Raw genomic sequence first — 12,925 nt, 5'->3', positions numbered from 1 at the left:
TCAAATTTAAAAAAAAAAAAAAAGATAGAAATAGCACTTCCTGGTGGGACAAATGCCAAGTTTTTAATCTCTGTTGAAATAAGAAGGCTTAGTAAAGTGATCCACCTCCAAGTAAAGCTGCCTTTTGCAATTGACTGACGGAGATTTTGCCAATGCTGATGGCGTTCAAGTGGTATAATGGTATTATTATTTTGAAATTATTATTGCCATCCTCACCATAGGGCTTCCGATAGACCTCTCAACCATTCTCGATAGCATCGGTTGTGGCCTTATCTTTTTTGGGTTGTCTCATTGAATTGAGAAAGAGAGGTGTTCCTTTTCTCTTAACGTCTTCATGAAACCACTGGAGGACATGCTTTCTGGAGACCCAGAGTCATTTCTTAAGCCTTGAATGCTGCAGAAGACCAAATGCATGCAATTAATCTACATTAATTAATGCAGAATTAGACCAATGATCAGGACAGCTTAGAGGTCGAGATTTCATCTTGAAAAATCAGTTCTGTGTTTTGGAGGTGGGCGTGAACTTTACGGTGCCATCAAAAAATGTAAGAACCTTTGCCCATTAAATTAAATGCATCTCTGTGTATGCCCATGTTTGCCTTTCAAAATATCATTTTTAATTGTCTCTTTTTTTTTTTGCTATGATTCCAGTGCCTTTTTTTTAAAGAAAACAAACACTTCCTGATAATTTTATTATAATTTTGAATGCTTCAGCATTGAACATCATTGTGAGTTTCAGAAGGCAATAACAAAACAAATATAAAATGGGCCTGCCAATTTTTTATTTATTTTTTGCCATTTGGACCTCTCCTTCTCCTTTTCTATTTCCTGTATCAAGCCAGTTTCTAATTCTCAAATGACATATTCTAACTCTGTTGCAAACATTTATATTTTTAATGACTGTTCATGAGTTCATGTACATTTTCTGAGATTATGTACTTCGCATGACTAAGCAGCCAGAGTTATTGTGTGCTTTTCTCATTTGTCTGTTGCTAGATCTGTTTAATTTCTGCAGGAAATAAAAGTCCATTCGCAATGCACACAGCGTAAAACTGTTTTATTTTAACATTTTAATTAGTCTGTGCCAAAGGAACCAAATCATTTCAACAGTTTGGATTCAAAACCATTAGGAAAAATTATGTTCCTTAAAAACAACACGTAGAAACAGACTGACACTTTTGAGGAAAATAGCTGGATTTTTTTTAAAATGTGGGTTTTTTTTAAAGTACATTTTATGGTTTTTCCCAATTTGCAATCACAATGTCATTTTAGAAACCCAAAATTGTGATTGATTGATTTATTTATTTATTTATTTATTTATTGGTTCAATTTATATGCCACCCTTCTCCAGAGACTCAGGGTGACTTACAATGCGTTAAGCAATATCTTTCATACTTTTGTATATACCTGCTTAGTAGGGCTTTTGGCCCCTCCTAAGCGGTGTTCTTTTTTTATACAAAGTCAGCTTATTGCCCCCACAATCCGGGTCCTCATTTTACCTACCTCAGAAGGATGGAAGGCTGAGTCAACCTTGAGTCTGGTGAGATTTGAACTCGCAGTAATTGCAGGCAGCTGGCAGCTAAGTGCTACTTTAACTGCACTTTAGTCCGTTGCGCCACCAAGGCTCTTCCTAACATACAAAAGAATGGTTGAGTCTTATCTAGTTGATATTCTACAATTATCAGACTGGTAAGAATTCAGCTTTAATTACAAACTTAGGAAAATATACTAATATAGCTAGAACAAGTAAGTAAAATACTAAATTAGGGTAACAGAATAACAGAACAGATAACAGGAACAGTAATAATAACAGGAACAAAATAACAGTTGGAAGGGACCTTGAAGGTCTTGTAGTCCAACCTCATGCTCAAGCAAGTGATCCTATACCGTTCCGGACAAATGGCTGTCCAATTTCTTCTTAAAAACCTCCACTGAGGGAGTACTCAAAACTTCTGAAGGCCAGCTGCTGAATTGTTCTAATCGTCGAGAAATTGGTTCTCTCCTTGATTAGTTTCCATCCATTACCCTGTTTCCCCCAAAATAAGAGTTCCCCTGATAATAAGCCCAATCGGGCTTTTGAGCACATGGCAATAAGGCCAAGCGCTTATTTCAGGGTTCAAAAAAATATAAGACAGGGTCTTATTTTCGAGGAAACACGGTACTTCTCGTCCTGCTTTCCGATGCTTTGGAAAATAGCTTGACCCCTTCCTCTCTGTGGCAGCCCCTCAAATATTGGAAGACTGCTATCATGTCTCCCCTGGTCTTTCTCTTCACTAGACTAGCCATGCCCAGTTCCTGTAACCATTCATCGTATGTTTTAGTCTCCAGTCCCCTAATCATCCTGGTTGCTCTTCTCTGCACTTTTTCTAGAGTCTCAACACCTTTTTTATAGTAGTGACCAAGAAAAACCAACACTTTTTTTTTCAGTATACAAGTTTATAAGGCATTGAGCTGCCATTCTGGTTTTCTTAATTATCAACCAGCTGAATATGAGCTAATACAGATAATATTTCAGCCGATGATAAATAACAATTGATATTCAGCTGTATAGCCTTTTTCTGGAATATAACATTATCCTTCATTGATTGGTCTGTGGCCAAAATTCTATCTTGTAGTAGTAAATTTCATTTGGGATGAATGAGGATGAGTTTCTTGGTGCTTTCTCGTCTTCTCAGTGGGGTTATGCCTTCCTTCCTTCCTTCCTTCTTCCTCCCTCCCTCCCTCCCTCCCTCCCTCCCTCTTTTTCTAAGGAGAGGGATCTCATATTGTTATCTCTCTCCAACTTTTTGAATGTGAAAGCTAAAACCACCACAGAGCCATCCCTATGGAGTCATTTAATCTCTGGATGTGAAAGGGTTTGTTAACAATCATCCATGCTTAGAATACAGTTGACCAAAGGAATTAGTTTAACCTTTGCAAAACTGGATCTGTTAAGGCTAAATATAACCCCACTCCACCTCAGTTGGCACACTTAAGGCACAGTTAAGGGTGTTGGGAGAGAAATGTGCACATATATACCTCTATTAAACTAATAGGTATTCTTAGTAGTTATTTGAAAAAAAAATGAACTCATTTTTTTCAGTATCAAAGAAATCATTGTGGAGAGCTACCCATTTGATGTGGAGAGCTTTAAATCTGAAGAGACAGGAGCTTTCTCTGATTATCTAGAAGTCTAAGTCCCTACTCATCCTCTTTGCAAACATGGGAGTAGGAATAGGAGTAGGAGTAGGAGGAGAAGAAGGAGAAGGAGAAGGAGAAGAATCAATAATTAATTACATTGCTATAGTAATATAATTTACCAATTCAGGCTAGTTATGTTTTAAGCTGGCAAATATTTCTTCCTTATCTACGTATTACTCCTTAGAAAAACTTAAAACAAGAATAACTTACTAACACCAAACCAATTTGCATAAAATTGTACTGAGTGAAAATGATAGATGATAGATGATAGATAGATAGATAGATAGATAGATAGATAGATAGATAGATAGATAGATAGATACTGTGTATATCTGCATAAAACTGTCAAATGGACAATATATATATTGATATACATAAAACTCATTGGGTGCATCCCGAGGGAATCAGGCAACGCACAAACCAGAATCTTACAGTGAAAGAAGCTCCTTTAAACTCCTATTTTTAACTCGCCCTTAAAATAAGCTGCTCTTTTATCTTAGAAAAGTGGCTTTGAGCCTGAACAAGGGAAACCGAGTCGCTTCGGAAAGGTCTGTTCACCTCCCCGGGGCTCTATATTAGACTTCTGAGTCACAGAGGTTTTGCATAGCTGGTGTTGGGTTACCAGCCATGTATGGCCTCTTCGTCAGGGATATCAGTATCTGTATTATAAGTGCTATCTATTCTTAGATGACACTTCGGCTGGACTGACCAGGCAAGAGACAAAAAAGAGTATTATTTTGTGCTTTAATCGGATAGAAGTGGGTGGGGAAAAGAGCGCTCCTTTTATTAAAAAAAAACAAGACATACCCACCTGTATCCCACCTCTCTGTTTCGCAGAGCCCCGGGGGTTTTCCTGGCGTAAAGGAGAGATAAAATGTCCTTCAGTGTGACTCTCAATGGATCTGGACCATGGGGCTTCCGTCTGCAAGGAGGGAAGGACTTCAACATGCCTTTGACCATCTCCAGGGTAAGGACAAGATACTCAAAAAGTGTTTTTTTTTTTCTTGAGATTTGGGGGTTTGGACTTTTGTGGGTTTGCTGGAGGGAACTGGCCAGGGCAGGAGGGGTGATGAGATCCCCGGACATGTATTTTTTATTTTTTTTTAAAAAAAATGGCAGAGTCTTGCAGAGTGAAAAGTACTATAATGACAAGGAAGGGGACTTACATGCTGCTCTTCTGCTTTGTCTAATTCATAGGCAACAAGAATAGCTCGCGTATATAAAGTTGTGACAGCGGGAGTCATTTTTGTGGCAGCTGGTTGAAAAGCTTCCTCTGGGCTTATTCTCCCAACAATTCTCCCATCTATTAAGCAGATGAAAGTGACTCAAATCCATATGAGTTTTTGGTGGTCTCCTTCTTTTTCTCCTTCTTTTTCTCCTTCTCCCCCTCTCTCTCCCTCTCCCCATCCTCCTTCTTCCTCTCCATCTTCAAACTTAATTTTCTTTTAGTGCTGCCTTATCTAGAATTAAAAAATGAAAGGAAATGTTGACGAGGGGCAGGATGGTCATGATCATTCATGTTTTTTATTATTATTTATTTATAAATCATATTTATACAGCCACTCACCATCAAGTGAGTCTGTACAGCGTGTTTGCCCATATTTGATCAATAGGCTCTCAACATCCCTTCCGGCAAATGGGCTGGATTTTGGAAAATGTTTGTATTAAGCCTCAAATAATATGCGGTGTAATAATTAATACATGCGTTTAGCATCGATTCCTTTATTGCTTTTCCATTTTGCCATCGTCTGTAGTTCATTTCTTCCTGGAATTTCTGAAAGGAAGATGTTGCAAGACCCTGAATAAGGGTGTTGTAAATATCAACCTCAAAACTTTATCCCTACAACTCACAGGTTTATTTTCTCCTTTTCTGGTGTTGGGATTGGGACTTGGGATACTGTTGCTATATCAGTGAGAAGTGAAAATAGATAACAGAGTGCAGGAGAATCCGGATAAGAAGAGACATGGACTCTTTATCTGGAATCAAGGGGTTAGAGTGAGTTGTAAGTCTATGGAGATACTCAAGTCATCCAGGTCACAGTTGTTCCACAAAGGTGCTTTTTCAAAAAGCAACTGGACTTTGTTTTTCCTTGAAGACATTTCACTTCTCATCCAAGAAGCGTCTTCAGTTCTGCTGAAATGAAGAAGTGGAGAACTGAAGAAACTCCTTAGATGAGAAGCAAGACGTCTTTGAGGAGAAACAAAGTCGAGTTGCCTTTTGAAAAAAAAAAAAACACCTTTGGGAGTAACAAGCTGAGTTTCTAGACAAAGATGTGTGTATGATGGGCAGTGTGCTTCAAACTTATATTTGGTCTTCCTTCTCTATCCTGTTCTGAAGCCCTAGAACAGATGCTGAGCTTTCTTTCTCCTGCATGTTAGGGATCCAGAATAAAATCTAACCTTGCACAGGAACATTTGGGGGGGTCCTCCTCTCCCCCCAACTTTGGCATCTGGGTATGTCCACCTGCATTCAGTCTCAGTCTGTCAGCAACTCTTTTCTCAGTCCTTGGAGAAAGTTTGAATCACCGATAAAGGAGAATATTTGTAGCTCAGGGTTGAAATGAGGGATCCCTGGAGCTCTCTGAGCTTGGTTCTTTTCTCGCAGGCGTTTCATTACTTAGCACCAGTGGTGGGATTCAGCCAGTTCTCACCACTTCGGGAGAACCGGTTGTTAACTTTCTGAGCAGTTTGGCAAACTGGTTGTTGGAAGAAATCATTAGGGCAGAGAACCGGTTGTTAAATTACTTGAATCCCACCACTGCTTAGCACTGACATGTTACCTAGTTTGGGTATTGAAATGTCTTGCAAGAAAGCAACAGAAGTTCAGAGGATTCCAAGGATACCTCAGTTTTAAATTCAGCTTTTGAGAATGAACCAGGAAAGGACTATCTGGGCAATCAGATGGTGTATATATCTTTGCCTATTGTTGGGTCTCAACCTCTCTATCCAACTTCCAGTTCCAACTTCTTAAGTGCCTGCAGGCTATGTTGAAAAATCTCAAGATGACAACCACGATGGTCCCATCAATGCTGTGCTTGTTTTAATGTCTCTTTTGCACAACACAAATAAAAAGCTGGTAGCACTTTGATTAACTCATCAATAGCTACCATCTTGATGTTTTTTCACCGTATTTTGTGGATTCAACCTCCCAACTCCTCTCTGTGTTTCCCTTTTCTTCATTTTTCCTCCCCTCCAGAGTGCAATTTTCTCTGCCGTGGAGTTTTTATACAAGGCCATTTTTCTCTACTTTTCCAATTTTTTAAAAAAATCTGTTCTCAATCTCATTACATTTTAAGGTTGCCTTGCCTGCTGATCTTTCTGTTGTGTGCATGGCGAGCTTGAGTTTTGTAAGGATGGGGAAAATGAAGGTTAAAAGAGAAAGGGCAATATAATTTGAGTTACTGCAGCTGTGTGGAACTTTAATGTCTTTTCCAAAAGGGTGAATTGGGGGAAAAAACCAGATTGTTCTTAAAGAAGTCACAAAAGATGTCCAATCATTCTTAATGCAAAAGATGGAGTCCATCCTAGGAGGACATCTTCTTAAATCTTCTCTTCTTATATACTTAGTAACATTTTCTATCTATGTTTTCACCCATCATATCACATTCTTCCTTTGTGCTAATTCTGAGTGCTTCAAACGCTTATGCTGATTTGCCTTATGACGTTGATGGATACCCATGGAGAAATGTTCCCAAGGAACTTCATATTGGAATTTCAAACCTGCGAGATCAGTTTGCAGAAGATCTAAAAGCAGAACTTAAATTCCAAAAATGCCGATGCCTTTCCTTTGCTGGGCTCACAACAGAACTTTCATTCCAATCTAAGATGATTACTTCTGCACCACATTCCTTTTATTCTGGTTTTATTCCTTTGATGGGAAAAGAAAAATGAAGGAATTGATTTATGAAGGGAAAATCATGGGGGTCATATTTGGGGTGTAGCCTCCATTTCTAACCCGGATCAGTGTTTCTCAGTTTCTGCAACTTTAAGATGGGTGGACTTCAACTCCCAAGATTCTCCCAATCAATATGCTGACTGGGGAATTCTGGGAGTTGAAGTCCATATATCTGGAGTTCAAACTATGGGTTCTCCTTCTGAGATCCTCAAAGTCAGTTGCTACAGAAGGAAGAAGCAGGACAAATAAGCAAAATCAGAAATTGGGAAGAGGAGTTTTTATATATTTAAAGGAGGAGGAGGAGGGGGAGGAGGAGGAGGAGGAGGAGGAGGAGGAGGAGGAGGAGGAGGAGGAGGAGGAGGAGATAAGGGTAATTCTACTCATAGCTGTCATATCATGAAGCTACCTTAGGGTCTTTCTTCCTGATAGGCTACAATAGTTGCCAAAATTGTGGAAATCTTTTAGGAAAAGTGTATTTTCTAAAACTAGCTAATAACACCATTTTTTTTTTAGTAGTACCATAAAATTATATATCAATGGAAAGATAATCAAGAATGTAATGCAATAACTTTTATGAAGGATTTGCTATTAGAATAGCAGTTACAGTATAAAGAAGAAAAGTGAAACACGTAGAAAAAATGAGATATACAAAAATTATCACCATAGAAAAAATGAGATATACAAAAATTATCATCATAGAAAAAATGAGATATACAAAAATTATCACCATAGAAAAAATGAGATATACAAAAATTATCATCATAGAAAAAATGAGATATACAAAAACTATCACCATGTCAGTTAATACTTCGTTGGGTAACCTTTAGTATGAATTATGGCCTTACAACGTCTTCCCATGGAGTGAACCAAGTCTTTTAGTTCTGCAGCTCTTATAATGTGAAACCAAGATTGAAGGATTGCCTCTATTAACTGGGTTTTATTGCTGGGTCGCTTCTGACTAACAAGTTTCTTTAGTCAGTCGGCTACATTGATTTTCAATTGGATTAAAGTCTGGGCTATTCCCAGGCCATTCCAGCAGTGGAATATGATTACCTTGAAACTCCAAAAAAAAAAAAGTGGCGTTATTACCATCAAACCTCAAAAATACACTTTTCCCAAAAGGTTTCCACAATTTTGGCCACTACTGTATATTTTTTTATGCGTTAGAGAGTAACGTGAACATCAACAATAGAAGAGCATTTAAACACCTTCTTCTTGTGTCTGCTTGGAATGACACAGGCTGGTCATCCATCTAATTATTCTGCAGCTCAAAGTCGTACTGGCGTGTCTAACCCACAAGTGTCTGTGTGAAATACTTTGCTGTCGAAAACCCTCTGAATTTCTTCCTAGGATGTTGTAATTTGCAGATCCGTCAGGCATCTATTCTTGATATGTCAAGCATTCATCATTAATGTATGTTGCCATGACTGTACTAAGAATGAGACAAACTCTCCCACGCAGGCAAATATTCAACCAAGTATGTGGCTACTTACTATATGAACACGCCATCGGTGACAGGGTATATGCAAGACAGAAAGCAAAATAATAAACTTCTATAAAACCTCCTTGAAGCTTTGTGCTAATCCTTTGCAGAATTTGAAAGTGTGCTGTACTGATACCAGGGCAAAAATGTACTTGAAACTAATGTTAAGAAGGTAATGTAGAAATAAATAGTAGGAGCATCTTTCTTTATTTAGTCAATTATGATGGCCACTTATCTCCAACAAGTGTCTCTGGGTGGTGAACAATTTAAAAAAAAAATTAAAACAGTTAATTAAAAAAAAAAACAAAGACATTGAATACAAATAGCAGCCAAGAGATATTATAATCCGCCAATGTCAACCTAACTAGGAATCAGGCAAGGGTGGGCTTCAAAAATTTTAACAAGGGGTTCTTGTTAAAATATGGAGGATCCCGGATCTGCGCACCTTCCGCCACGCTGTGAAGACCTTTTTATTCCACCAGGCGGGCTTGGCCTAATCTTTTCCCTCTTTTTAATATGTAAATTTTAATCTGTTTTTAAATTATTGGGGTGTTTTAATTTGTCTGGGCCAAAATGGTTTAATCTGATTTTATCTGGTTTTTTAAATTTTTTATATTTATGTATTTTATTGTTTGGCTGTTCATCGCCCTGAGTCCTTCGGGAGTAGGGTGGTATACAAATCAAATAAACTAAATTAAACTAAACTAAACTAAACTCTGCCCGGTTGCTGGGTGGGTATGGCCATGGTGGGTGTGGCCTAGTCGGCCTCCTGCACCACGGGGGGGGGGGAACATTTTTGCCCTCCCCAGGCTCCAGAGGCTTTCCTCGCGCCTCCAGGAGGGCGAAAATGGCCTTCCCAGGCTCTGGAGGCCCATTTCCGGCCTTCCCAAAATTCCGGTAGGCCCGTTTTTTGCCCTCCTCGAGCCTCCATGTGCGCCCTGCATTTACCTGCATCCAAAATGGGCCACGAGCAGACTCCTGGGAGGGGAGGGTGGGTGGGGTGGAACCAGCCAGGAGTGGGATTTGGGGGTTCTCTGAACTGCACAGAATCTTAGCTAGAGGTTCTCCCAAACCCCTGCAAATGCCCAGCAGCCCCACCCCTGGAATCCAGGCTCTTCACACACTGGGGATGCCAGGTCTGGGCAGATAGCCAGGCCTTCAAGGCCTTCTGAAAGGCCAACAGGATTGGGATCATCCTAATCTCAGGAGGGTGGATATTCCATAGGGCAGTGTTACAACAGAGAAGACATGCCTCCTGATCTTCACCAGCCAACACTTTTTGGCTGACAGGACCTGTAACATACCCAACCATTTGACCCAAATTTGACAGGTAGAAACAACTGGCACCAGAAGATCCCTCAAGTAATGTGGTCTGAAGCCATGAAGAGCTCTAAAGGTGAAAACTAGCACCTTGAATTGCACCCAGAAACACACTGGCAACCATTCCAGCTCATGGATTAGGAATGTTCCGTGGGTTGACTGTCCCACACAATTGACTTTCAGTGAACTCATTCTGCACAGGATGAAGCTTCCGAATGCTCTTCAAGGGCAGTCCCATGTAGAGCGTGTTGCAGTAGTCCAATTGAGAAGTACGAGAGCATGAGTGACAGTGAGCAGAGTCACTTTGTCAGAAGAAGGGCTGAAGTTGCTATACGTACATCAGGGGTGAAATCCAGCAGGTTCTGACAGGTTCTGGAGAACCGGTAACGGAAATTTTGAGTAGCTCGGAGAATTGGCAAATACCACCTCTGGCTGGCCCCAGAGTGGGGTGGGAATGGAGATTTTGCAGTATCCTTCCCCTGCCACACCCACCAAGCCACTCCCACCAAATCACACCATGCACACCAAGCCATGCCCACAGAACCGGTAGTAAAAATATTTGGATTTCACCACTGACGTACATGTAACCATCCATAATGCCATTTTTTTAATTAACCTTTTTAGAAAGAAATGGTGTAGCAAATGTTTAAGGGGGTGACTTTTTATGATCTTATTTTCCTGAGTGCTTTGGGGAAACATTTATTTCCCATCATTCTCTGTGATCATGAAAATGGATTTTTTGCTCACAGGGGAAGAAAGATGTTCAAAGAAACTACTGTCTTTGAACAGGTGATACCAGAGAGAGCTATAATTTTCAGTCTTATAAAATCTCACTCTAATGCTATCTTCCCTGTACAACTGTCATAAAACAGCATCAATTTTATTGAGAATGAGGTTTTATGAACTGCTTATTATATGACACTCAGTAAAGACACTATCTAAATCAGAAATATGTAACATACAGAGTCCTGTGGGTATCTTAAATGTCTCTTTAGCCTTAGCCAGCATAGCCAATCTTCAGGGATGATGATGGCTGAATGCTAAAATGTTTGGGGACTTACTCCTGATAGAATAGAGAATAGAATAGAATAGATTTTTTTATTAGCCAAGTGTGATTGGACACACAAGGAATTTGTCTTGGTGCATATGCTGTCAGTGTACATAAAAGAAAAGATACAGTCATTAAGAATCATAATCTAGACAAGAATCACATTGTCCTAGGAAGACCCCGTGGCATCAAGAATAGGTGGATTTTTGGTGACTGGTTTCTACCATTTTGCCTTTGTGTAAGAAGATTGCTGCTCTTCTTCACTGTGTTGCTGAATTGACATATGGATGCACCTTTGGAGTTGCTGTTTCCTTCAGACTTGGGGCCAATGTCAAAGGCACTCTAGATACTATTGGATTAAGGATCAACACCAAAAATGAAACTTTCCTACCTGCTGTCTTTCCAGTGTCTCAACATCTAAAAGATGTTGAGACTCTGGAAAGAGTGCAGAGAAGAGAACAAGAATAATTAGCTTGATAGATAGATAGATAGATGATAGATAGATAGATAGATAGATAGATAGATAGATAGATAGATAGATAGATAGATAGATAGATAGGAACCCAAAGAACGCAGCACACACAAAGTCTGTTCAAACCTTAGTTTACTAAATAAACCAGTTTTTTACAACAACGGCTGTTAATTAACTGCATTAACAGCCGCCAAGAATTCAAAGAATAATACTGAAAGCTTACTGTGGTTGGCAGAATGCTCAGAAGCAATTTGCAGGAAGCTGATAAGATAAGCAAGACAAGACACGAAAGTATGCGAACGAAGTTGTTCACTGCAAATTGCTTCAGTCAGTGTTCCTCCTTAAATAGGCTAAGGGGGTGGCCAATTAGCCCCAAACCTTACTCTCGAGGAGACCTTCTCCTGAAGAGCCACTCCTGCCTTTTGGCAGCTCTGTGCACCTGTGCATCGAGAAGAGGCTCCTCCTCTTCATCCTCTTCACTTAAGGGAGCTTCTGGAGGTTCTGAAGGCCCTGGCTGAATCCCCGCCTCTGGCACCACATCTTCTCCAGCCTCCTGATTGTCTGACTCGAGTGCCAGCTGCACAGGCTGCTGGCACAGCACCACACCAGCCTCCTCGCTGTCGGAATCAGCTACTAGCTGCACAAGCCGCTGACGGGCCACAACAGATAGAGATAGACAGAAAGACATGTAGGAAGAGATAGATAGATAGATATAGATGGATAAAGAGACAGACAGACAGACAGGACACTTATTCACAAAGATGCTTGATTTTCATGGTCATTGTTTAGATTGTAAAAAGAGTTTTCATGAATGGGCCAACCCACATATGAATAAGGGTTGAACTCTTCTGTCCTTCTGGAAGTCAATGGCTTCTTTGAAAGAGATGGCTGTCCCATTGGATTCTGAATGACCACGTTATGAAAACCTATACAAGCCAACAAAGGACGAGAGTGGAAAATCTCTTTGCTGTCTGTTGCTTTTAATCTCCCCAAACTGTGAAATAAGAGATATAAGCACTGCTGGAGTTTTTCACTCTGGGTATTAACCTGGTTCCCTGCTAGCTTTGGAATCTGAACACCGTTGCAAACATTAGCCAATCAATATGTAACCACCATCCAGATACTTGGCCTCTTCTCCACAGGCCAGAAAAATGCTGCTTATCCATTTACCTTTAATCTTCTTATTTTCTTTTTTTCTAAAAAGCCAAGGTTTTCAGTTCAGAGGTCGAGAAAGAGATGAAACCTAATCTGCACTCTCAGACAGCTATAAAATCTCTCTCACTTTAAGTAGCATCACATTTAAAACCCTCTTCAGCCAGCTTTTGAAGGGCAAAGATTGAATAAGAGAGAGAGAGAGAGAAAGGGAAGGGAGAAGAGAGAGCGAGACAGAGAGAGATCTTCTGTCACCTATGATCCATTTCTGTCCCCCTAATATAGAAATGAGGGACACGGTGGCTCAGTGGCTAAGACGCTGAGCTTGTCGATCGAAAGGTCGGCAGTTCAATGGTTCAAATCCCTAGTGCCGCG

General features: G+C 40.0%; 1 protein-coding gene across 9 annotated transcripts in view; it reads left to right on the top strand.

Annotated features, from left to right (window-relative positions):
* The window catches only part of LDB3 (LIM domain binding 3), a 174,331-nt gene that overhangs the window by 15,099 nt on the left and 146,307 nt on the right, over window positions 1–12,925 (top strand). For 6 of the 9 annotated variants that reach the window (XM_070945061.1, XM_070945062.1, XM_070945060.1 and 3 more), the window contains exon 1: window positions 3,916–4,147. In XM_070945061.1, the coding sequence (XP_070801162.1) occupies window positions 4,055–4,147 (93 nt within the window). In that variant the 5' untranslated portion in view covers window positions 3,916–4,054. The other 3 variants (XM_070945055.1, XM_070945057.1, XM_070945056.1) reach the window with 3 other exon arrangements.

This window comes from Pituophis catenifer, unplaced genomic scaffold (assembly GCF_029215685.1).
Source record: "Pituophis catenifer annectens isolate HBS135680 unplaced genomic scaffold, rPitCat1.0.hap2 SCAF_6, whole genome shotgun sequence".
NCBI classification, from domain to species: Eukaryota; Metazoa; Chordata; class Lepidosauria; order Squamata; family Colubridae; genus Pituophis; species Pituophis catenifer.
The sequence above is the reverse complement of the archived record's forward strand: the minus strand, read 5'-3'. Positions and strand labels throughout refer to the sequence as shown.